The sequence below is a fragment of the Trichosurus vulpecula genome, chromosome 2 (assembly GCF_011100635.1).
Source record: "Trichosurus vulpecula isolate mTriVul1 chromosome 2, mTriVul1.pri, whole genome shotgun sequence".
Lineage (NCBI taxonomy): Eukaryota > Metazoa > Chordata > Mammalia > Diprotodontia > Phalangeridae > Trichosurus > Trichosurus vulpecula.
The window spans coordinates 147,830,895-147,857,752 of NC_050574.1; the positions used below are offsets into that span (position 1 = coordinate 147,830,895).

The 26,858-nt window shown below is 39.3% G+C and overlaps 2 protein-coding genes across 2 annotated transcripts in view; one reads left to right on the forward strand and one right to left on the reverse strand.

Moving 5' to 3' along the window:
* The window catches only part of ARHGAP42 (Rho GTPase activating protein 42), a 428,597-nt gene that overhangs the window by 50,108 nt on the left and 351,631 nt on the right, over window positions 1–26,858 (reverse strand). The window contains exons 13-16 of the mRNA XM_036743492.1: window positions 21,464–21,526; window positions 17,701–17,775; window positions 14,779–14,863; window positions 4,149–4,207 (exon numbers count right to left, since the gene is read on the reverse strand). Of these exons, the coding sequence (XP_036599387.1) occupies window positions 4,149–4,207; window positions 14,779–14,863; window positions 17,701–17,775; window positions 21,464–21,526 (282 nt within the window). The remainder of the gene's footprint in view (window positions 1–4,148; window positions 4,208–14,778; window positions 14,864–17,700; window positions 17,776–21,463; window positions 21,527–26,858) is intronic.
* On the forward strand, window positions 7,864–9,645 carry LOC118839908 (smad nuclear-interacting protein 1-like). The gene is given in 5 exon segments (XM_036747407.1): window positions 7,864–7,871; window positions 8,260–8,431; window positions 8,536–9,096; window positions 9,098–9,560; window positions 9,563–9,645. Coding segments are annotated over 5 exon segments (1,287 nt in total).

The following is a 26,858-nucleotide window of genomic DNA, read 5'->3' on the forward strand; positions in this document are numbered from 1 at the left end:
GAGGGGCCAAGTCAAGAACCAATCGGCCCTGGTCATTCAGGCAGCGCTTGATGATGTCAAAAACCCTATAAGAGGGGAGGGGACAGCTTGAAGCTCTCTCTTTCCTCTTCCGGTTGGTGTGGGAGCAGCGGCAAGCAAGCGTGACTCTGGACCAGCCCTTGCTCTCAGGCTGAGCCCAGATGTTGGTAACTATGAATTCTATTGGGTCTGTCTGTTGATATTTGTAATTTGTTTGTTTTTTGGGTTTGAGGTTCGGGGTGCTGGTTTGTTTTTCCCCCGAACTAAATGAATGTTTTGAACCTCAGGGTGCTGGTTTTTTCCCCTGAAGTAAGTCAATGAATCTGTATTTGGTCTGTCTCTTGATGCTTGTCTGCATGCTCCCCTGAACTAACTGAATGCTGGCGTTTTCCCCCGAACTAAATGATTGTTGTCTGTATGCTAACTGAATGCTGGATTAAAGTAAGCTGGTCAACTGCTTCACCGTTGCTTTCCTTGTTTAAGCAGATAAAAAGAACCTGTGCTTTCCCAGCAGCCCCCAGGGTCCCGGCAGCAGGGGAGGGATCTTATGCCCCCATCGAAGCTGCTAGCTGGGTTGTTAAAACATCATGAAGGCCTCTCAATGCTTATATACCCTTAGAAGGGTGGATGTTCCAACAGGTAGCAATCAAATCTAACTGGTTAACAATTAATGAGAAAATAAATATAACAATGAGAAGTGGACCTATTTTAATTGGGGGGGGGGGAGGCCCGCTAGGGGAATGTGACTTTGATTATGTCACCCTTACTCCCAGACCACCCCTAGCCTTGGGGAATCTAGACAAAGGGATTTACTCCTCATCCAAGCTTGCCTGAATAAAACACAAATGGGCCAGAATTTACCCAGATTAGATTCTTTTTACTCTTTAATCAGAACTAAGCTTCCCTAGTTGACTAAGATCAGAAAGCATGAACCCCAAGGATTTGGGCAATCTCATCTATCGGCAATTTCCCTCAGATGCTAGCTGAATAACCTACAAGGCGCTGATTTCTGAATGAGGAAATAGAAAAGGGAAAATCATAATCTCAATTAATAATTGGTTCTTAATATAAGTGAGAAACAACCATTTCTCTCACTTTGTGGATATTTTCATTCTCTACTATCAGTTCTTATTAATGCCAATGATCCTGATTTGGTTGTCCTTCACCCATTCTCCTCAGTAGACTACATCATTAGCTTGCCTGTTTGTGTTCCTGTACTCTAACTGTATTCTAATTTAGGACAAGACTGAGGGAAGTAGCACAATATCATGGAATGTACATTGAATATGTTGTCAGGGGATCTGAATGAGTCCCAAGCCTACTACTTATGAACTGTATGACCAAGAATAACTTTTCTCATTTGTAAAATTAGTGATATTGGACTAAATGATCTTTGAGTTCTCATCCAGATCTAAATTCTATGAACTTGAAAAACTAGACAGTCATGCATTAAGAGCCTTTACTTGTTCCTGTTTTAAAAAAAAATTTTAAACTTTTAAATTTATGGATTATGAGATAATTTTATTTTTGGCTAGAATTACAAAACTTTTCACTTATTTATTATTTTAAGACTTTTCTGGAAAGTTGAATGTCATAATTCAAATCTTTTCATTAATGAATTGTTATGATATTTTCATGTTTATGGTTCAAAACATGGAAAATACTTCTCCACCTCACTATTTTGTATAATCCAAATTTCCCAATGTATTTAACCTTTTCCATAACTTATTATCATTGTGAAGAAAAACAAAAAATAATAAATATATAAATAATGCTTTACTGTTACAGACATAAGTTATAGAATAGAGAGCTTTAGCTGGAAGGGATTTATCACTTATCTAGTATAGCTCCCTCATTTTACAGATGAGGAAACTCAAGACAAGAAGAATGAAACGAACTGGCCAAAGATACAAGAGTTTAGACTATAACTATGACTTTTTGATAAGCTTCTCACCCCACAGCATACTGACTGTTTTACTATGATTGATGCTTTAAACATTTTGAAATAGTTTTATTTATTGAAGATATCTGTCACACACATATTTTTAATAGCTCCTTAAAAATTCCTATCTTGCCTAAAAGAAAATCAAAACCACAAAAAGCCTAAAATATGATACAACTAAAAAAATGGCTATGAAATGATCTTATCCTTTAGAAGCTATGACATACACGCACACACAACACGCGCACACACACACGCACACACACACACACATATATACACATTGAGGCATTGAGAGAGTTATCATTTTGGTTGGTGTAGGAATAACCTACATGGATAAAATCATGGACCTCAGAAGAATTTCAAAATCTGAAAACATTGTTAATAACTGCTATAAATGACTGTTGTACTAATAAATTGATCTTGGATGTCCAGATTTAAAACACCATAAACTCTATCATTTATCTTTTGTTTTTCAACTGTACTCAGAAACAACAATGAAAACTTTGTGTAACTTGTAAGGAGGAATTTTGCAGTCACTCTCATGTGACAACTTCTTTTTAAAGAGATTTTTTTTTTAAGAAGAAAGGCATTGTGAATGGGTAAGGTCTTTTGGGGTAAAACTCTATAGTTCATTAGCTTATGTACCCACCAGTAAGTATTTCTAGGCACTACTGAAAATAGAGAAACTGTTATTTCTAATTTATGAAAAGAAAGCCATTGTAGACATAGCAACTTTTGCAAGCAAATATCGGATACCAATAATGATCAAATTGTACTAATTAATCAATTAGACATCAAGAAGTCCCCTATTTTTCACTTGCTCTCTTTGCCTTCTTGACTCCCTTTGCAGGGGTTAGGCTCCAATAACAGAGCTCCAAATGATTTCCTTGCAACATTAAGTTAAGAATTTATTTTTATGACTAATATGGAAATGTTTTACATGACTGCACATGTATAACATATATCTGACTGCTTACCATTTGGGGTGGGGGAGAAGAGTGAGAGAGGAAGGGATAGAATTTAGAATTCAAAACTTTAAACAAAAATATTTAAAAATTGAAAAAGAACTTTTTTTTAAGTCCTTGAAAGCTGCTACCAGTCTGGGCTTTGTCTCTTCCTTGGCTAGAGTGAAAAGAGAAATCAACCTACTGGATAATAGTAGTTATGGAATTTTACTAGAGCCACTTCACATTTCAATTTTTGCTATACCCAGGGTCCAATCCTTTACTCTGGAGGAATGTATCTCCATTTTATAATGGAAATCAATGGGAAAAGAATTTCATTGAGTCATGTAACTATATGGCTCCTTTAGGAATCAGCTAATTCAATAAGCTCATTTTACATAGTGGCAAACTTGGGGACAAAGAGGTGAGGTGGCTCGCTAAGAGTTAGAAAGCTCATTAGTGATTAAAGTGGAGTGAGAGTCATCCCCTTCAATTCCTAGCTCATTAAGCTTCCTACTGCACTGCATTATACTAAAGAACTTTACTTCAGGTCCAACTTTATTAAAGTATATTTATCCCATGAAGCAGATGATTTTAACAACAAAATATTATAAAGTGAATTTCTTCAGACAGGATAGTACCCATGATGTACATTCAAGTCTCAAGTTATTTTATGCAATTCACCTATTAAAGGCACTCAGTGAAATCAACCAAACAACTTCAAATAATTCGGCCCCTTTTTTAGATGTTTCTATGTCACGTTCTTTTCCATTAAACCATGGATTAGCTAAAACACTGAAGAACATCTGTAATGGAAGATATTTCAAAATATCCTCTACCAGAGTCTTATTTTTATTCTTTAACATATTGTGGAAATGACACTGGGTTATTGGAGGCAATGCTCTGGTCAAAAGAAAGGCTCTGAGTTACAGGTCTGATTGTGGACTATAAGAATTTTGTCAATAAAGGATCAGTTTTAAAACTGGTGAAGGCTCATCAGCAGAAACCTGCCTATTAGGTAATTTAACTTATTTTGGCCACAGGTAACTGTGAAACCATTTACTGAGATGTGGAAGGGATATAATTTTGGTTAGTACAGGGAGTACCACACATTGATAAAATCATGAATCTCTGAATTTCAAAACTTCAAAATGGCAATGAATTGTTAACAACTACTTTAGATGGTTGTTGACTATGACTGGATTTTAAAACAGAATATATCTTTTTAAAAAGATACTTACTAACAGCAACAATGAAATCCTTGTGCAACTTATAAGTCATCAGTGGTTCAGTGAGACACCTAGCACAGAACAAAAGAAATACATTTTTAAATGGCAGCTTTTATCCACTTCCTATAGGCTAAACTTTGTGCTGTAGGTTTCTTCAGAATATTACTCACAAGACACTGCAGAGTCATATAGTCTCTTCTTAGCCTGGGACCAAGTTCACAATGACAGCAAAGGGGCTAAATAGACATTGGCCCACGGGGGAAAAATAAACTCCTTTTCAATTGAGAGACGTATAATTAAAAACAAACAAACAACTTGACCTAATGTTCTATTTTTTTTTTTAAATAGAGACATAAAATGCTCAAATCACTGACTGCTGAGTCGTTTTTTCGGTTATGTCCAACTTTTAATGACCTTTTTTGGGGGTTTTCTTCACAAAGACCCTGGAGTGACTTGCCATTTCCTTCACTGGTTCATTTTCAGATGAGGAAACAAAGGCAAACAGGGTTAAGTGACTTGCCCAGGGTCACACAGCTATTAAGTGTCTGAGGCCACATTTGAACTCAGAACTCTGACTCTAGGGCTGGTACTTTATTCCCTGTGCTATCTATTCATCAAATAAAATAGGAATGAGAAATAGCCCTATTTTCATGTCACTGTGACAGTGAGCCAGGAGGAAACTCCCTCTACCAATATAACTAAGCACCTCGTCTGCAATTTTAAAGTCTCAGTTATCTAGGGCACTGAGAGGTTACATAACCTGCTTAATGTTAAACAGTCAATAATGTGTCAGAGGAAAGACTTGAACCCAGATTTTCCTGGATCTAGCTAGCAAAGTCTTATTCAATAAACGCCCCCCTCAAACCCAACCCATATATATGTATGTACGTATGTGTGCATACACACACACACATACATACATACATCTATAAATTCTGTATAATGACTAGTTAATAGAAATAAGGGACAGAAGAATAAAATACTACAGGCATAATGGAAAAATCTAAAAAACAACAAGAAAAGAAAGAGGAACACAGTAGAGGATAAACATAATCTTAACCACTGACAAGCTCACTAGTATTCCCAATCTGTTCGTCCTCCTGCCCCCACCCCAGGCTCCAGTCTCCTCTTTCAATCTATTTTCTAGACACGTCCATCTGGGTGTCCTGTTGTCACCTCAAAATCAACAGGTTGCAAACTGAACTTAGCACTTTACTCCCAAACATTCCTTTTCCTGCCATGTCAATTTCTTTTGATCAGATGATGCTGTTTCCACAATCCAGCTAGCAGCTTCTGTGGGGGTGTGGGATCCACCCACAGCCAGCACCCAGAAAGCTGCCAACAGCACAGATTCTTTTGATCTGCTTAACTAAGGAAAACAAGGTGAAGGGGTTGACAAGCTTACTTTAATTCAGCATACAAATATCATTCACTTAGTTCATCTAAAACCCTAGATATTGTAAGTTTATACTATGGCACCCCAATGCAGAATCAAAGTGACAATGGGTCACATTTCAAGTGCAAAGAAGTGAAAAAATATTGTGTGTTGAATAATATAGAATGGATGTATCATATTCCATATTACCCTCAAGCATCTGGGCTAATTGAAAGAATGAATGGATTGTTGAAAGAACAGCTGAAAAAATTAAGCTCTAATAATTCATATTGACATTTGAAGGATAATTTGTCTATTGCCTTACGTAATTTGAATAATAGGCCCTTAGGAGGGAGTACACCTCTAGCCAGAATGATGACCCCAAATCTGAAGATTAGAGAAGAGCAAACACGTGAGATCCAAAATATTGAATTTTGGACTGTGAGGGAAGATGTCCCACTACCATGTCCAGGAACACCTGGTTCGGCAAGGATATGATTTACATTGTATAGAGAATTTTAGGTTGAATAGGAAAGAGATAAAAGAAACTCCTACTGGGGTATGTATGAGAATCCCCAAGAATCATTTTGGATGGATATTACCTAAACAAGAATTAGCAGCTCAAGGAGTACATGTATTGGCTGGAGTGATAGATTCTAATTATCAAAGAGAAATTGTTGTGACACTTCAGAATTTGGGTGAAAAACCTGTACAATTTTGTAGAAATGATAGGATAGTTCAAGTGATTATTATCCCCTGTGAAAAAATACCCTTTGTGAAAACTGATCCTCCTTCCAAAATAACTAATAGAGGAGCAAAAGGGTCTTGCTCCATTGATAGAATAAAATTGGGAGCTAAGGTATGGGTAAAACGGAAGCCAGATGATATTCCAAAGGCTGCAGAAGTCATAGCCCATGGGAAGGACAACACTGTAACAGTTGTCTATTCAGGGGAAGATAATTACCAAATCGTACACCTGAACCATATATTTTACCATGAATAGCACTATAATGATAGATTCACGGACTCCAGAAGTATGGCTGATGCTGATAAATGCCACAAGCCACTCAGAGGGAAGGTGGTCTTCTGTGATTAACAAGCAAAAGTTTGTATCTGGGGAAAAAGGTCTGGAGAAAATCCTAGTCTCCATCTAGGATGGGACCCTTCTAGCTTAGTTTCCTTATTGTGTTCCCTTGGAAAAGAAACATTTCCTACCTGAGTCAGGCTACGGGATCAAATTTTTGAATAATTGGAGTCTCAACCAGAATGGGGGTGATTTTATTTGAAGTATAATAGTCCATACTTGCATACTCTTTTGTTCTTTGTCTTGGTCAATCTTATTGCTAGTTCTGTCTCCTTTAGGCTTAAGCACCCTACACTTTCAGGTCATTGCCTAAGCACATAGCATTCTTGGAATTCCTGCCAGCTTGCTAAAGAACTGACCTCTGGAATGGGACTCTTGGGGCAGGGACAGCTCTACATCCAATTTCAGCAAGAAGAAGCTATGGAAAATGAGACCTTCACCCCTTACCCCAAGATTTTGAGCCCCAATCGTTCGAGTGGGGGTGAATGATGATACTGTTCTGTGTACTTATTTTGTATTATTCTTGCTGTATTGTTTTATTGTTATGGTATTATTGACACCCCTTTCCTATGTAATGGATACAAAGATCTAGGGGTGGACATTCGAACTGTAAAACAAGTGTTTTAGGGATCATTGACTGAAGAGATTATCTTGCTGGGACGTAGGGGTGGGTCATGTTTGTGTTGTAAACTAATATTTGGGAATGTCACTGAATGATATGGTTTGCTTTGTTGTGAATGATATATTTTAGTTTCCTGTGTAATTGGATCACAATGTATAATGGGTCAATGTATGTTCTAGGATACTGTGGCTGATTAAATTATGTATCCTAGAACAATGGGTGGAGTGTGTTAGTAAGCAAAATGGCCTTTGTTTTCTATGAGTAACTCAGTGTATTTCATTGAGCCTTACTAGGTGCTAAGCCCCAGGCCCAAACCCCCATTAGGTGTGGAACCAATGTGGGTGTGAATTGGTGACTGGGGTGGGGCCCAAGGTGTGGCTGGCTAAGGGGAGGTGTTAACTCCAGAGCCATGCCCTATTAGGTGTTAACCTAATCTATGTAGATGTGAACCTCCCAGGGTCCTAAGGGGAGGGGCCAATCACCAGAGCCTAAGCTCTGGTCATTCAGACAACGCTGGATGACGTCAAAAACTCTATCAAAGGAGAGAAGACAGCTTGAAGATTAATTTTTGTTGGAGCCAGAGACAGCTACAGCCGAACCTGAAGATAAAGTCGAAGCAGGAGTTGCCGGTAGCAGAGCCGACCCCATGCAGACGTTGGAGTGCTGAGCAAGAACTTGAGGCCACAGTAACAAGATAACTGACAAAGAGACAGCCTGGTGTAAGGGCGACAGCAAGGGGCTCTGAACCTGGGTTGGAACCCTGACTCCTCCACACTGAGCTGCGTGACAAGGAGAAGCTAGGTGGTCCAGAGGCCTGGACCAGGAATCAGCGGAAGATCCGAGTTCAAATGGGGCCAAAGACACTGGCTGGTTGAACCTCTGCGATTCCCTTCACCTTTGCCTGCCTCCCTTTTCTCATCTGGAAAATGGGGGCAGTAACAGCGCCTACTTGGATGAGAACTCCACAGGCTTGTGTTCACCTGTAGGCTTATCAACCGGGTTTGTGACCTCTCACCTCTTCTGAGAGCGGCATTGTTTTCAGCAGCGTCTGTCAGGGGGCGCGAACACGTGACCCAAAGTCCGCCAAGAGCCCCACTTACGTTTGGCTGCCGCAAGGAGAATCAAAGCTGCCCCGGAAACGGAAGCGGGAGGTACGCGCTTGGGCCATCGCTGAGAAGCCGACTGGCCCAGGACGCGAGGATGAAAGAGGCCAAGTCCGAGCGGAGGGGAGGCAGCGGTGCCTGCGGCGGCGGGAGGACAAGGACGAGGACGAACGGGGGAAGCTGTGGGGGATCATGTGCTGGTGCCAGATCCGTAGCTGGTGAAGCAGGAGAAGCGCAGCCCGACACCCGCCTCCTGCTCTCACCGGCCACGGTCCCGAGCCCAGTGCGGGAGGAGGCGCCACGCCTCGGCCCCGCGAGCCCGTAGCGCTCGTGCCCCCGGCGACCACGCAGGCAGCTGCAGCAGAAGACCAACCAAAAGGAAAAACAAGTCCTTTGGAAGAAGAAGCAGATCTCCTTGGAGTAAGAGAAGCCATAGCCCTCACCATCCCATAGTCAAGGTGAAGCAGGAACGTGGTGAAAGTGAAAACCGTCCCAGGAGAGGAAGAGATGAAAGGCAACACAGGGAGCAATCGGAACAAGAACACAGACGGGAGAGAAATGGTGACCGGGACAGACACCATAGCCATTCTAACCGGAGGAGGACCTCTAATGAGACGCCTAGTGGTAGGCAGAATCGAGATGCCCAGAACCTACAGGAAGAAGAAGCAGAAAGAGAATTTTATAACTCTTGGCTACGGGAACATCGTCAGAAGAAAGATATGGGTGGCAGCAGTGATGAGAATCAGGAGATTGTTCTGCAGTCTGCTGGTGGCCACAGTAAAGGAAAAAAACCCACCAAATAAAGAGAAACCCAGATTTGAACTGTCAGGAGCACTCCTTGAGGATACCAACATGTTCCCTGGAGTGGTGATAAAGTATAGTAAGCCTCCAGAAGCACGGATCCCAAAGAAACGCTGGCGCCTTTACCCCTTTAAGAATGATGAGGTGCTCCCTGTCATGTGTATCCACAGACAAAGTGCTTATCTTCTGGGCAGACACGAGCGAATTGCATATATTGCTATTGACCACCCCTCCTGTTCAAAGCAGCACGCAGTATTTCAGTATTGGCTTGTAGCATACACCTGTGCTGATGGAACAATTGGCCGAAGGGTAAGGCCATATATCATCGACCTTGGCTCAGGTAATGGGACCTTCTTGAACAACCAGCGCATTGAACCACAGCGTTACTATGAACTAAAGGAGAAGGATGTGCTCAAATTCGGGTTCAGTAGCAGGGAATATGTCTTCATGAGTCTTCAGACACCTCTGAGGTGGATAGAAAAGATGATGAGGAGGAGGAGGAGAAGGAGATTTCTGACAGGTAACAAATTCAGAAGAAGCTCCTGAAGCTGCTAAGAGAATTTTTCCTTTGCCGAAGGCCTGGACTTGGAATTTAAAGACCAGAGCAGCACTCCCTGGTGCCTCTTATTGCCTTAAGTCTTTCCTCTGTTGCTAATCAGCTTATGTTAAAATTTAAGAAATTTGATAATTTATGTTTCTGGTTGAACTTATTTCTGTAACCTGTTAGCCACACAAGTGTGGACATTTGCTTTCAGAATAATTTCACCAATAACAGACTGTCCATTGTGTGTAATAGAAGCATGATGGCGTGGCATGTGTTGGTGCTCTGGAAACTATTGCCTGATAACTGTAGACCCTTGATTAAAAAGAGAAACATGGAGGGGCGGAGCCAAGATGGCAGCCAGAAAGCAGGGACTAGCATGAGCTCCCTGCTGCATCCCTCCAAAAACCTATAAAAAATGGCTCTGAACCAATTCTAGAACTGCAGAACCCACAAAACAGCAGAGGGAAGCAGGACTCCAGCCCAGGACAGCCTGGATGGTCTCTGGCTGAGGTCTACCCCACATGGACCTGGGAGCTGGGAGTGGAGCAGAGCAGAGCCAAGCCCAGTGTGAGCAGCAGGGACCAACCAGACCAGGAGCCAGGTGGAGCGGGCCCTAGCGCCCTGAATCAGTGAGCTGTGGCGGTCACCAGAATCCTGAACCCACAAACACCAAAGACAGCGGAGAAGGTTAGTGGGAAAAGCTGCGGGAGTGGAAGGAGTTCGTGGTCGGGCTACCAGCCCTGGGGGCAGCGGAGGTGGGGCAGCTACAGCTGTTGTTGCTTCTGGCCCCAGGCCCACCTGGTGGGAGGAATTCAGTGGCAGATCACAGCAGGAGTGCACAGCCTGCTGAAGATCTAAGCCCATTCCGGGTTGGGGGTTCTTGGGGAAGGAGCAGTGCTGGTGTGACAGAGCTGGCGCATCCCCCTGCCCCCCAAACGTGGAACATAGAACTCTTTAGTCTACAAGCAGTCATACCCCACTGAAAAACTCAAGGGTCAAGTTAGTTGGTTGGGAATATGGCCAGGCAGCGAAAACGCACCCAGATTCAGTCTCAGACTTTGCACTCTTTCTTTGGTGACAGAGAAGACCAAAACATACAGACCGAAGAAGTTAACAAAGTCAAAGAGCCTACAACAGAAACCTCCAAGAAAAACAGGAACTGGTCCCAGGCCATGGAAGAGCTCAAAAAGGATTTGGAAAAGCAAGTAAGAGAAGTAGAGGAAAAATTGGGAAGAGAAATGAGAAGGATGCGAGAAAACCATGAAAAACAAGTCAATGACTTGCTAAAGGAGACCCAAAAAAATACTAAAAAATACACTGAAGAAAACAACACCTTAAAAAATAGACTAACTCAAATGGCAAAAGAGCTCCAAAAAGCCAATGAGGAGAAGAATGCCTTGAAAGGCAGAATTAGCCAAATGGAAAAGGAGGTCCAAAAGACCACTGAAGAAAATACTACTTTAAAAATGAGATTGGAGCAAGTGGAAGCTAGTGACTTTATGAGAAATCAAGATATTATAAAACAGAACCAAAGGAATGAAAAAATGGAAGACAATGTGAAATATCTCCTTGGAAAAACCACTGACCTGGAAAATAGATCCAGGAGAGATAATTTTAAAATTATTGGACTACCTGAAAGCCATGATCAAAAAAAGAGCCTAGATATCATCTTTCAAGAAATTATCAAGGAGAACTGCCCTGATATTCTAGAGCCAGAGGGCAAAATAGAAATTGAAAGAATCCATCGATCGCCTCCTCAAATAGATCCCCAAAACAAATCTCCTAGGAATATTGTCGCCAAATTCCAGAGCTCCCAGATCAAGGAGAAAATACTGCAAGCAGCCAGAAAGAAACAATTTGAGTATTGTGGAAACCCAATCAGAATAACCCAAGATCTGGCAGCTTCTACATTAAGAGATCGAAGGGCTTGGAATGCGATATTCCGGAGGTCAATGGAGCTAGGATTAAAACCTAGAACCACCTACCCAGCAAAACTGGGTATCATGCTCCAAGGCAAAATATGGAGTTTCAATAAAAGAGAGGACTTTCAAGCTTTCTCAGTGAAAAGACCAGAGATGAATAGAAAATTTGACTTTCAAACACAAGAATCAAGAGAAGCATGAAAAGGTAATCAAGAAACAGAAATTGCAAGGGACTTACTAAAGTTGAACTGTTTTGTTTATATTCCTACATGGAAAGATGACATGTATGATTCATGAGACCTCAGTATTAGAGTAGCTGAAGGGAATATGCATATATATATACACACACACACACACACACACATATGTATATGAAAGTGAGAGAGCAGACACAGGGTGAGTTGAAGATGAAGGGAAGATATCTAAAAGAAATAAAATCAAATTAAGGGATGAGAGAGGAACATACTGAGAGAGGGAGATAGGGAGAAATAGAATGGGGTGGATTATCTCACATAAAGGTGGCAAGAGGAAGCAGTTCTGTGGGAGGAGGGGAGAGGGCAGGTGAGGGAGGAATGAGTGAACCTTGCTCTCATCAGATTTGGCCTGAGGAGGGAATACCATACATACTCAGTTGGGTATCTTACCCACAGGAAAGAAGAGGAAGGAAGATAACAAAAAGGAGGCGGGGATGATGGAGGGGAGGGCAGATGGAGGTGGAGGTAATCAAAAACAAACACTTTGGAAAGGGGACAGGGTCAAGGGAGAAAATTCAATAAAGTGGGATGGGGTGGGAAGGAGCAAAATATAGTTAGTCTTTCACAACCTGAGTACTGTGAGGTAAATGATACACATGTGGCCTATGTTGAACTGCTTGACTTCTTAGGGAGGGTGGGTGAGAAGGGAAGAGGGGAGAGAATTTGGAACTCAAAGTTTTAAAAACACATGTTCAAAAACAAAAAAAAATTTTTCCATGCAACTAGAAAATAAGATACACAGGCAATGGGGTGTAGAAATTTATCCTGCCCTAAAAGAAAGGAAGGGAAAAGGGGATGCGAGGGGAGTGGGATGATAGAGGGGAGGGCTGACTGGGGAACAGGGCAACCAGAATATATGCCATCTTGGAGTGGGGGGGAGGGTAGAAATGGGGAGAAAATTTGTAATTCAAACTCTTGTGAAAATCAATGCTGAAAACTAAATACATTAAATAAATTTAAATTAAAAAAAAGAATGAAAAAAAAGAGAGAAACATGGCATGTTCTCTTTGTACAGCTATTTGCTTTGTACTGTGACTAAGAAATATGGACCAGCAGTTTTTCACATTTTATTTTTTGTAAATACCTAGACAGAATTTGGCCCAAGTTTTGGTTATCAGCAAAACAGACCCCTATTATATATACTGAAGCTTCAGTCCAGTTAGCCTTGAATCATAGAAATCTATCTCATTATTTAAGTCTTTGAGAATGACAATTTCACCCCACATATGACCCTATAGACTGCTTATATGCAGACAAATATTGAGTCTTGATGCACTACATGACAGGACAGTAAAACCAGGCCATTGTGGGGAAGAGATTAAAATGCCTCCTGGATCTGTTTCTTACATAAGAGGATTCTGTATTTCCTGCAGCAGTGGTGGCATGTGTGACTCTGGGTCAGCCCTTGTTCTGAGCTCCTGGGCTGAACCTAGATGTTGGTAACTATGAATCTATATTTGGTCTATCTGTTGATGTTTGTAATTTGTTTGTAATTTGCTCTGAAGTTCAGTGTGCTGGTCTCTTCCCCTGAACTAAGTGAATGATATTTATATGCTGTATTAAAGTAGGCTTGTCAACCCCTTCACCTCACTTTCCTTAGTTAAGCAGATTAAAAGAACCTGTGCTGTTGGCACCTTTCTGGGTGCTGGCTGTGGGTGGATCTTACACCCCCATGGAATCTGCTACACGGATTGTTGAAACAGATGCTCACCCTCCTACTCACTAAAGCTCATAGCCTCATCATTATCTTGGGTGCTCATTGACTCCTCACAGTCTAGGCTGTTGTCAAGACCCGATTATTATAACTGCAATATTTCTCAAATCTGTTTCCTGCTTTTCACACAAACCGCAACCACCCTAGTTCAGTATTTCACTTCTTACCTGTTACCTGAACAGCTACAATAATTACTTCTTAACTGACTTTCCTGCTTCTTCAACTTATCCTTCACACAGCTGCCAAAGCAATCTTACAGCAGGCCTCTGATGATTGTCACTCTTCCAACTCAAAAAACCCTTGGTGGTTCACTATTGCCTATGAAGCAAAGCATAAATTCCCTACCCAGGTATTCGGGGACCTTCACAATCTAGTTCTAATCACTCCTTCTGGTCTCCTCTCAGACTATTCCTTTTATAAACTATGCATTCTAGCCAAGTTGGATTATTGTACCCATTCTTGTCCTATCCTTGTCCTATTCCTCATTTTTATCAGCCCACTGAAATTTCTCTCAACTTTCAAGGCCTAATTCAGACACAGACCTTTTCCCAGGTTAAAACTAGCTCTCCCTCCTTAAATTTCTCATAGAATTTTTGAATCTCTCCTTTGTACTTACCACACTGTGTTCATTAGGTGTGCTCACCTACAATTATATTTTAGACTCCTTTAAAATCAAGTTCTGTGCCTTATTTCATTTTTTTACTTCCAACATCTACCCATGAGTCGGTAGACACAATGATTTTTTTATTTAATTAAATTATAACTACCAAACCCCTATAAAGCAAGGATCTATCTCATTTATTAATAGTACTTTTAAAGTAAACTAATGAATGTATAATACTTTATACATAACTCTTAAGAACTGAGTTTTTTAAGAGCCAAAGACTGACTTCTTAAATAAAAAAAGAATTTTAAAATTGTTGCCAAAGATTGGAATTAGAGATATTCTTTAAAATCTTTTCCAACAAGCTTTATGATGGAAAAAGTTCTACCTTCAAAGTGTAAACATGCCCATATTGCGGCCTTTTAAAACATTAGTCCTAAAGCCAAGCTTCATTTTTGCAAGTATAAATGCTACCAGAATCTTACTATTTGTTCCAGCGGGTCAATGAAATTAAGCTAAGGGGTAAATCAAGAGCAGAACTTTGTAACCCCAGTGAAATATTGTGATCACTTTGAAAGGCTATGGAAAAAATGAAAAAAATCTAAGGAGCCAATCTTACCTGAGGTAGTTTTTTAGTCCACTAGTTATTGTTTTATTATCCCACAGTTCAATATCAATATCAATATCAGGAGGAGACTTAGGAGCTGGAAAAAAATAAAAGCAAGAGGTTTAAAATAGGCTATTCAGAAAACCAATCAAACTAGTTAAGAAGATGTGATTTTAGGAAAATGAGATATTGACTGCTCAGAACATCACCGGAGCTAAACTCAGAATTCTGCCTAATATAATCTGGTGGTGATACCTGAAACAACTCATTGATTTGCTTTTCTAGAGAGCATAATCCCAATGTCTTTCTTATGTAGTGAGGCAATGGAGATACATGAGCAAATAGAAATCTTCCCGTGCCAGGAACTGTGGAACTGTCTGTACTTGAAAAAGCAGAGGGGCTCCCTCCTTTCATCCCAGTAGGAAGAGAAAGCCAACGTCTCACTCAGAGGAAGGCTTAAGTGAAATTCTTTGGAAAGGACAGAGTTCCTTTCCAACTGAGAAAGATAAAAGGAGGTCCTGAAGGACCAGCAAAGCCAAAGCTGCTTTCCCTGTCGATGCTATTACAATCATAATAAGGAATTGTGCCAGATAGAACCCACAGCATTCATGGTCCTCTCCAGAGCATCTGCTCCAAAGCTTATTTCTGTTTCTTTAAAGTATATATTTCACATTGCTATTAACCAAATCTCTACATGAAACTACTAAGATAAATTTGTGGTTAAGACAAGGCATTATTGGTTCGTATGTCTTTCATTTGCTTAAGAGGAGCTGATGAAGGAGCTGAAGGAATCAAGTGAGAAGTAGAGGGAGTTGAGACAATTCTCTTCGGGCTTGAAGTCAAAGAAATTTTACTGAATAATACTTACTATAACGCCCGCTAAAGGGAGAAAATACAAGTACAAGAATCTAGACTTTTGTGGATTCTCCTGGGCAAAAAATGAGCCAAGCTCTCCTGTTAGGGGGATGTAGGCTTGGTAAGTACTAGGCTCAGGCAAATCTTGGTTCAGGAGCTCCATCTACCTAACTCTATAATGCCTGTGGTCTGCTTTCCCTCTCCTAGGTCCCTCATCCCCTAGATGAATGCTAGCTCCTTGGGTGCAAGGACTGACATTTTTTTAATCTCTTCATTCCCAGCACCGAACACATTGCCTCATACATATTGGGTGAATCGAATTGGGCCATCTGGTGTAGTCAGATATACAACTGAGCAGCCTGGTGTGGAGGAGTGATGCAAAGACACGAAGGGCAAGTCCCTGCCCTGTCCCACCCCAACCCCCAGATTTCTGAAGAAAGAAGCTGAGAAAGAAGGGTGGGGGGAGCAGCCAAAAGAAACCAGTTAGCTTGCCAGCTAAACCAAACAACTCCAAATCATTGTTAAGGTTTGATAACCAGTCTCTCCTCCTATACCCAGTTCTTAACCTTTTTTGTGTATGTGTCATGGATCTCTTTGGAACTCAGGTGAAGCAAATGGAGCCCTTCTTGGAATAATGTTTTTAAATATATAAAATAAAACAAATAGAACTACAAAGAAAATCAATTATATTGAAATACAGCTGTCAAAAATATTTTTTTAGAACACAAGTTCACTGACCCAGTACAAGGGGCAAAAGAACTTTAGGAGAATAAGTATAATTTGTAGGCTCCCATCCAGAAGGGTTTAAGTTAGTCTGGGTTATCAGTTGTGATGCTTGCTCTCTGAGCACTAATAAATCTGTAGCTATTCCTAGGATCTAAAGAAGAAGTCTGAATAATCAGAAAGAAGTCCAGATTGTGGAGGTCTTTGAATGCTTGAACAGTTTAATCATTAGGACTGAGTGTGTGGTAACCTTTATAACAGCTAGGTGGTACAGTGGACAGAGTGCTGGGCCTGGAGTCAGAAAAATCTGAGTTCAAATCCAGTCCCAGACACTGTGATCCTGAACAAATCACTTAACCTCTGTTTGCCACAGTTTACTCAGCTATAAAATGGAGATGGTAACAATAGGATCTACCTCCCAGGGTTGTTAATGAAAGACAAGTGAGATAATATTTGTAAAGTGTTTAGTACTGTGGCTGGAATGTAGTAGGTGCTCTATAAATGCCAGTTATCATTATCATTACCATTAGTATTATCTGACATTTATGCAGTATTTTATAATTACAAAGTAATCATGCAGTATCTCATTTGAGCCTCACAACAATCCTATGGGACAAGCAGTACAAGAATTAATTTCTTCCTTTGACACCTGAGGAAACAGATGAGGTTAAGTGACCTGCTAGAGATCACACAAGTGGTGGGGCCAGGATTCCAAACTAGACTTAGGAGAATGGAAGCTCCATAAAGGCAGGAACTGCCTCATTTTGAAATCCCTATCCTTCTTACTTAGAACCTGGAATTTAATAGATGCTTAGTAACTGCTAGAGTGATCAGTCTTAGACCCCAAGTTGTATGTTCTCTGATTACACCAGGCTGCCCAGTCGTATATCTCACTACATCAAATGGTCCAATTCAATTCACCCAATACAAATGAGGCAATGTGTTGGGTGCTGGGAATGAAGAGATTAAAAAATGCCAATCCTTGCACCCAAGGGGCTAACGTTCTTCTGGGGGTGAGGGACCAAGGAGAGAGAAAGCAGATAATAGGCATAAATACAAACATAACTCCATGTACACTGTAATGTGGGCAAAGGACGAGCCTGGACAAAGGGCTCCAGTAAAACTTGAAGAAGCAGATGGAACTTGCAGCTGAGGCAATTAAAACAATACTATGGATGTGGTTTTAAAATCTTACCTAAGGACACAAAGAATTTCAATTTATACTGATCTTAGAGGAAAGAAAAGAAGCCTTTAGAGGGTCTCTAGCTAGCAGAAGTTTTGTATGGATGCTTCTTTTCCTCACATATAGTCCAGAAAAGAATCCCCATTGAGCAACTAATTTCATTTCCTACTTACAAAATGTGGTGTTCATGAGCTTCTGGACCTTGGAGTTCACGCCTCCTATTCGGTAGAGCCCTAAAATGGTGATACCTAAGAGGAAGAATCAGAGGAAAAGCACTTGAAACAGGCTCCAAAGGACACAAATGCTGCCTAGACATGCCTATCCACAATTTGAAAGCTATCCACTTCTGAAATTTTAACTTTTAACAAATTTATCTCTGAAACTTCTTTTAAGCACCTCTCATATTAGATAATATTTTCAGGATATCTAATACGAATTTGACAACATTTAAGTTTTACCATTCTGATTTGTTTAAACTTCTTCTAGGATATGCAGGGAGCCAGATATCCCTTAGTTGAAGAGATGTTCCATTACACTGTGGAGTAGTGGAATAAACGGTAGATTTAGGGTCTTAGGACCTGGGTTCAAATTCTGGCTCTTCTTCCACTTATTACCTGTGTGACTTTGGGCAGGTCACTTTACTTTCCTAGTCTGTGGTTTCCTTATATGTAAAATGAAGAACTCTTAACATTTCTTCTAGCTCTAAATCTACTATTCTATGATATACTACCTCACTGCCACCTAATATTGTTGCATTATATTCCTCAATCATTTAAGCTAACACCTCTTGCTACTGATAAGACTGTCAGAATTGCTGAGGACCTAGAATTCTGTCCCTGAATTCCTACAAAAATCTGAATTCACAGCTTACCCTGGAGTATAGTGTTTACCTCTCAGCCCTTATCCAAGAAGAAATTTAAAACCAGGACATTGACCAATCCATCTCCTAAACTGGGCTCAGTTTTTGTCATCTATGAAAAAGGGGAATGGGAATAGATGGCCTCCAAAGCCCCTTCTACCTCTAGATCTGTGAACTTGTAATGAGCAATCATCTTCCCCCATCCTCCATGATGCTGCATTGATCCACCCCTCTGTTCTGGTGCTTAAGATACTGTTCTTCAACTCTGTATGTCTGGACTTCAATTCTCCTCTTTCTCTCAGGGATGTTTTGAATCCCAGAGTATATACTCCCTCGTTGTATACTTGGATTATACTTCTTTCTCCCTAGATTCTCCTATCTGGTTTGGTTCTGGGGACATTGATCCTAGGCAGACTACTCAGACTTGTCCACTTGGTCCTGAAGCCTTAAATACTGAATTCAGTCCTTTTATCTGGTCTTAATACTTTGCCTGTTGCTTCGGGATTGGTTCTCCCAAACTCTGGCTCTGTTTTCATCTTATGAATTGAGTGGAATCCTCTAGCCATGACTTCTTGCCTATATAGAGCATACTATCCCCATACCTACCTACCCCAGTGGCCCAGGCTAGCTCTTGGTCCTATACAGTCTCCTGGTTTGCTCCACATAAATGTCACTAATGATAAGTAAAAGCACTATGGAGTAATTTGGATTACTTCAATATGCAATGTTTAAAAATCTGGATAAAGAAAAATGATAAATCCATCAAGCATGGGATGTTTTATGTATAAAAATTTGAGACTAGCATACTTAGGGTACTATAGCTCAAACACATAGATTCCTGATTTTTTACAGTTTTCACAAGCATGCCTTTTCATTGTGTGAGAAATAGTAGTTAAGTGACCATAATTCAGGTCAATATCTCTTAAGGCCAGTAAAATAATTCTTACTTCACTGAGTTAGTAACTTACATTATTTCACTGGGCTTCATAAATATTCAATATAACTTCCAATATTGTTCAGGGATTAAATTAGGCACAGAGATAATTTGGCACATCAGGTGTTTCTATGCAGATGATTACGATCTGAGTAGTTGATTAAGCATCTGTGCTAGCTACTCATTATGTCAATTTTTGTTAGAAATAAGTAACAGCAAAATAGAATTTTAGAACTAGAAGGTACTCACTCTGGAGATCATCTAATTGAACTCTTCATTTGTCATGAGGAAACGGAGGCCCAAAGGGGTTAACTGATTTGCCCAAGGCCACGCAGTGAATGTATAGTAGAGCCAGAAACTTAAACTCTTGTTTTCTGATGTTATCTCCAGGGTTCTTTATACAATGCCATATTTCTTTATAATATCTCCCATCCTAACCATTCCTTTATTCATTCAATCAGTGAGCATTTATTAAATATCATGCTAGGCACATAGTTGACAGAGATAGAAACAAAAAGCTGTCCTCAAGGAGTTTACACTCTATCGAAGGAGAACATGGACATATATAACGTGAACACACATAAGTCTATGCAAAATATATACAAAATAACTACTAAGGGGAGAGGATATGGCTAACAAATATGTACTTAGCACCTACCAAGAGTATTATATTATGTATTATAACTTCCTCATGTTTCTTTCAATCTTTCTAATCTAATTATCTTTTTCTTCTTAGCACTGTCTTTTCCCCATGTACTCTTTTTACCTTTCCCTTTTCTGTAAATACTAAATATACTCATTGACCCTATTAGTGGTACCCGAGGCTAGAAATTTGGCTGTCCTTTACTAAAATAACCAACAATGATTCTGAAAACAAATAAGGGCAAATAAAAACAAAAACCGCACTACTGAGGAGGTGGGAATTATTGTAGGGACCCTGGGGATAGTCACATTATCAAAAGAAAATAGTTTCTAAACAATACTAACAGGATGCACAACCTTTCTGTTGGCGGTGAGAGTAATACAACATATTATGGGTACAGGTAAAGCAGTAAGAACTTGTTATTTTACTTAAAACTACTCAACTTAATGAAAAAAATGGAATTCTAAATCTTTGTAAGAATGGGAAGAACAGATAGGTATTTGGAAACTTCTGTTATCTTCACTAACATTTCCTAAGCACTGACCTGAAACCAGGCAATACAAATACCCAAGAACAATTGGAACCAAGGAGTCACTCACCATTGTCTGTGAAAAAGCCTTACCACTTAACTTAAAATACTAAACCATTAAATATTAAAATGATCATATATTAAATATTAGCTTATAAATATTAAAAATATAAAGTATAAATAATTTATTTAATATTTAAAATATTAAAGATAAATATTGAAATACTAAATTATTAAAACTGGTTAAGTCACCCAGACCTCCCAATCTTGGAAACAATCAATCAACCAAGAAAAATATAAATTATCTACTGAGAGCCTATTATGTGTATGACATTGCAATAAGGCATTAAGTAAAATAAAAAGGATGACTTTAACTAACATATATTTTAACTGAGACAAGTTTTCAGAAACAAAGGTAAAATACAGATCATAAGTGAGGGATTCTGGCCTTTCAGCAGAACTAGAAAACATAATGACTACAATTTGTAGGAGTTTAAAATTCAAGGGGACCAAGAGATCATAAAATTCATGGGATCATGAAATAAGCGTTGGAAGGGCCACTAGGAGGCATCTAACATAAGATGATCATTTTATGGATGGGAAAACTGATGCTCACAGGATATGGAACTTACAAAGATGGAAAGCCAACAAAGCCAGCACTGGAACCAGGTTCTTTCACTTTAATCCAGAGATCTTTCTACCATGCAATGCTGCTTCTGCTCCCAAGTTGGCACAGATGTAGCTACTGCCTTCATTTGTAAATGTATTCTAAATTTCTAAATCCATTAAGAATACAACATACCTGACATATTAATAAATGTCTAATAAGTTTCTCTCTATATATTTCTCTCTGTCTCTCTCTCAGTCAATCTAGTGTTAGCCTATCTGCTAAGATCCCTGAAATAGCTTTCACATAAAAATGAGGCACATACCAAAAACGACATGAAAAAAATAACTCATGTCTCACTTACCTCTAGACTCCACAGCTTGAATGCACTTCCTCACAAAGTTGAATCCAGCTTCATTTAAGTACACTGCAAATAAAAGAATACTAAATGTTGAATGTTTACAGTGAACTTGTGTCTCTTAAACACAATAGTTTCTGCTGTATTTGCCCTTGAACACACAATGGTTAAGAAGTTCTTGGGTTTTTAATGTTTGTTAGCATGATGAGTGATTACTATTATTATTTTTTAGGTAGAATGCGTGAGAGAGGAAAGAAAAACAATATACTCACTGAGTTTTTATATGAATCTGCTATGTTAAACATACTGAAACTTAATACAGAGGGCCCCATATCTGCAATTACACAGGTCCAGTTCAACACAACTTAAATAAAATTTACTAAGTTTTTATTGCTTTTTTATCTTTTAAACTTATTTTTACCTTTTTAATAAAAAACTTAAAAAAAACGGGGAACTTGGCATGTCAACAAACAGGAACATTTCATATACAAAGAACAGAGGGGAAAAAAGACTATATATGAAGCCATAAATCTATATTATGAACAGACTGTATTTTTAAAGTAAACAATGCAACTTACATAAAATTTACTAAGTTTTTATTTGCTTTTTTATCTTTTAAACTTATTTTTACCTTTTTATTTTTTACCTTTTTTATAAAAAACTTTAAAAAAACTGGGAACTCGGCATGTCAACAAACAGGAATATTTCATATACAAAGAACAGAAGGGAAAAAAGATTATATATGAAGCAATAAATCTATATTATAAACAGACTGTATGTTAAAGTAAACATTCCATTTAATATGAAAGTACCAACACTGCCATGCTTGTCTGTCTCCCCATATAAATTTATTTTTGCTCTCTTCTAGGAATTTTTTTTCACTGATGCACTTTTCTTTCTTATTTTTGACACTGCCATTATTACTTTCCCCCTCCCCCAAGCACAACAAATAGTCAAGCAAAGCTAATCCACAAATTAGCTATGTCTGAAAATGTGGCCTTATTCTGCCCCTCTAACTCATCATCTCTCTGCCAAAAAGTAGGAAGTACGCTTTATTACCAGTCTTCTAGAGCCATGTCAGGTCACTGCATTGCTCTCTACTTTCTATTTTTCACTAAGAATGCTGAAATTTGCTGAAAACTTTGGTCACACAAACCAGGGCTTGCTTTCATGATTGTGCGTTGGTTTTTTAATACTTTTAGATTAATAAAAATTTCTTCCTGAAAGTTTAAAAGGAAAGACTATCATGGAACTAAGAAAAAAGTCATCAGATGGTGGAGCAAGCAATAAATCATCATAACTCTCCCATATTTACCTCCAAACAACCATAAAATAAAGCCCCAAAACAAATCCTCAAACCCCGGAACATGCAAAAAGACAAGGTGAAACAATCTTTGAGCTCAAGAAACTTGGAAGATAATTAAGAAAGGTCCATCTCAATTGGGTGAAAGGGAGTGCAGTCTAGGAAGTGTCCCAGCAAGACAGCAGCAAGTCCCACCTCAGCAAACCAATAGTAAATCCTGAGCACTAGTGCAGGGCAGCAGGCAAACCCCAATACCAGGACCCATCAGTTGCCTCAGCACAGCCAGAAAAATGTGCAGACTCCAGAACCAGGATGTGCTTCAGCATAGACCCAGTAAAATAGGTAAATATCAACCCCATGGGTGCTTAAGCAAACAAGCAGCTGCCAGCCCTGGCCTGTTCCCATGCTTCAGTGTAGCCCTGGGCAAACAGGCAACCTCCAGTGGCCAGACCTCCATGTGCTTCAGTGTAACATCAGGTAAACACCAACTCTACGGGTGCCTAAACAAACAGGCAGTTCAATGCTGGGCCTCTGCCATGTGCTCTAGCAGAGCCCTAGGTAAACAGTCAGCTGCCAGCAGCTAGACCACCACATACTTCAGTGTAGCCCGAGGAAAACAGAGAAACACCACACCAGCCTCAGCACATGAGAGACATCACCACTAGAACCCTGGTTCAGCACCAAGTAAGCTTTTAGACCCCTATGGCCTCCAGCAAGTCAACCACTCCCCCACTAGCACAGCACCAGACACAAGGGACCCCACAGCGCCTCAGGGGAACATCAGTGCAGTAGCAGGTAAACAGCCAGAGCCTGTAGCTCCTGGAACAAGAGGCCTGAGATAGTGCTCCTTCCACCCCAGAAGCAGAGCTCAAATTTAAAAGAAAGGAAAAAAGACAAAAAGGATACGCAGAAAATAACAATAACAAAAAATCTGACCACAGAAAGTTATTATGGTAACAGGGAAGATCAAGACACAAACTCAGAAGAGGACAACAATGCCAAAACACCTATGGGTAAAAACCCAAACTAAAATGAGAAGTGGTCTCAAGCCCAGAAAGAATTCACAGGAAGAGTTCAAAAAGGATCTTTAAAATCATATAAGAGAGGTAGAAGGAAAATTGGGAAAAGAAATGAGAGTGACCAAGAGAATTATGAAAAAAGAGTCAACAGCGTGGAAAAAGAAAACAACTGCTGAAAAAGTAGAATTGGCCAAATCGAAAAGGAGATAGAGAAATCCACTGAAGGAAACAACTCCTTAAAGAATACAATTGGCCAAAAGGGAAAAAAGTACAAAAACTACTTGAGAACAACAATTCTTTTAAAGTTAGAAGTGGGCAAGTGGAAGCTAATGATTCTGTGAGACATCAAGAATCAATCAAACAAATTCAAAAGAATGAAAAAATGGAAGAAAACATAAAATACCTAATGGGAAAACAACCAACCTGGAAAACAGATCCAGGAAAGACAATGTAAGAATCACTGAACTACTGAAAGCCATAATGAAAAGGAGGACCTGGACAGCATCTTTCAAGAAATTATCAAGGACAACTGCCCTGATATCTTGGAACCAGAGGGCAAAATAGACATTGAAAGAAACCACCGATCACCCCAGGAAAAAGATCCCAAAATAAAAACTCTAAGGAACATTATATCCAAATTACAGAACTATCAGGTCTAGGAAAAAATACTGCAAGTGTCCAGAAAGAAATAATTCAAATATTGGAGAGCCACAAACAGGATTACACAGGATTTAGCTGCTTCAACATTAAAAGATAAAAGTTCATAGAACATGATACTTCGGAAGGCAAAGGAGCTAGGACTACAACCAAGAAACACCTACCCAGCAAAATTAAGCATAATACTTCAAGGGGAAAAAATGGTCATTCAATGAAAAAGGATTTCAAGCTTTCATAAGAAGACCAGAACTGAACAAAAAATTTGATCTCCAATATCAAGACCCAAGAGAAGCATAAACAAGTAAAAAAAGGAAAAGAAAACATAAGAGATTCAATGGAGCAGAACTGTTTACACGCCTACATGGGAAGATAATAATTTGTCATCTTTAAAAATTATAGCACTAATAGTATAGCTAGAAGGACTATACATAGAGGGTATAGATAGAAGGTGAATTTGAGAGAATGACATAAAAAAGTAACCAAAGAATGAGAAAGAGGCATACACTGGGTCTAGAAGAAAGGGAAAGGTAGAATGGGGTAAATTATTTCACATGAAGAGGTGCAAAAGACCTATTACAGTAGAGGGGAAGATGGGAGGTTTGGTAATGTGCATCACTTGAACTTTATTCTCATTGGTATTGGCTCAAAGAGAGAGTAATATACAAAATCAGTTGAATACAGAAATCTATCTTACCTGACATGGAAGTAGGAGGGGAGGAGATTAAGTAAAGGGGGGGGGGACAGACAAAAGGGAAGACAGATCAGGGGAGGTGGCAGACAGAAGCAAAACACTGGTGAGGAGTGAAAGGGTGAAAGGAGAGAGAGGACATACATGAGGAAAAATAGGATGGACAATACATGAGGAAAAATAGGATGGAAGGAAATACACAGTTAGTAGTCATAACTGTGAACATGAATGGGATGAACTCTCCCATAAAATGGAAGCAATTAGAGTGGATCAATCAAAACCTAGAATCCTACAATATGTTGTTTAAAAGAAACACACTGGAAGCAAACAGACCCACACACAGTAAAGGCAAGGGGATGGACAATAATCTATTAAGCTTTAGCTGATGTAAAAAAGTCAGGGGTAGCAATCCTGCTCTCAGACAAAGCAAAAGCAAAAGCAGACCTAATTAAAAGAGATAAGGAAGGAAACTACATCTTGCTAAAAGTTACCATGGACAATGAAGCAATAGCAATACCATGCACCAAGTAGAATAGTATCCAAATTCTTAAAGAAAAAGTTAAGTGAGTATAGGTTCATAACCAAACAAGAGATGGAGAGCATTATGAAATATAAAATAGATAATTTTGATTATATTAGATTAAAAAGCTTTTGCACAAAGAAAACCAATGCAACCAAGATTAAAAGGAAAGCAGAAAGCTGGGGAACAATCTTTACAGCAAGTGTCTCTGATAAAGGCTTCATTTCTCAGATATATAGAGAAGTGAATTTATAAGAATACAAGCTATTCCCCAGCTGAAAAATGGTCAAGGGATATAAGCAGGCAGTTTTTAGATGAAGAAATCAAAGTTATCTATAGGCATCAGAAGTGCTCTAAATCATTTCTGATTAGAGAAATGCAAATTAAAACAACTCTGAGGTACCACCTCACACCTGTCAGATTGGCTAATATGACAAAAAAGGAAAATGATAAATTTTGGAGAGGTTGTAGGAAAACTGGGATACTAATGCACTGTTGGTAGAGGTGTAAACTGATTCAACCATTATAGAGATCAATTTGGAACTATGTCCAAAGTGCTATAAAACCTGCCCTACCCTTTGATCCAGCAATACCACTACTAGATCTGTATCCTAAAGAGATCATTAAAAAGGAAAAAAAAAGACCTACATATGCAAAAAAATATTTATAGCAGCCCTTTTTTGTGGTGGCAAAATATTGGAAACAGTTGGAGAATGGCCAAATAAGCTGCGCTATATGAATGTAATGAATACTATTGTGCAGTAAGAAATGATGAACAGGAAAATTTTTAGAAAAATCTGGAAAAATTTATACAAATTGATGCAAAGTGAAATGAGCAGCACCAGGAAAACATCATATACAATATCAGAAACACTGTGTGATGATCAACTATAAATGACTCAGCTCTTCTCAGTAACACAATGATCTAAAACAAGCACAAAGGACTCACAAAGGAAAGTACTATCCACATCCAAATAAAGAACTGATGGACTCAGAATGCAGATGGAAGCATATTTTTTTTTTACTTACTTTAGTCTTTTCGTGGTTTTTTTTTCCTTTTGATCTGTTTCTTCTTTCACAATTGTCACTAACATGGAAAAGTTTTACATGATAGCACATGTATAACCTATATCAAATTGCCTACCATTTTAGGAAGAGGGGAGGGAGGGAGAAAAATTCAAAACTCAAAATCTTATAAAAATGAATGCTAAATA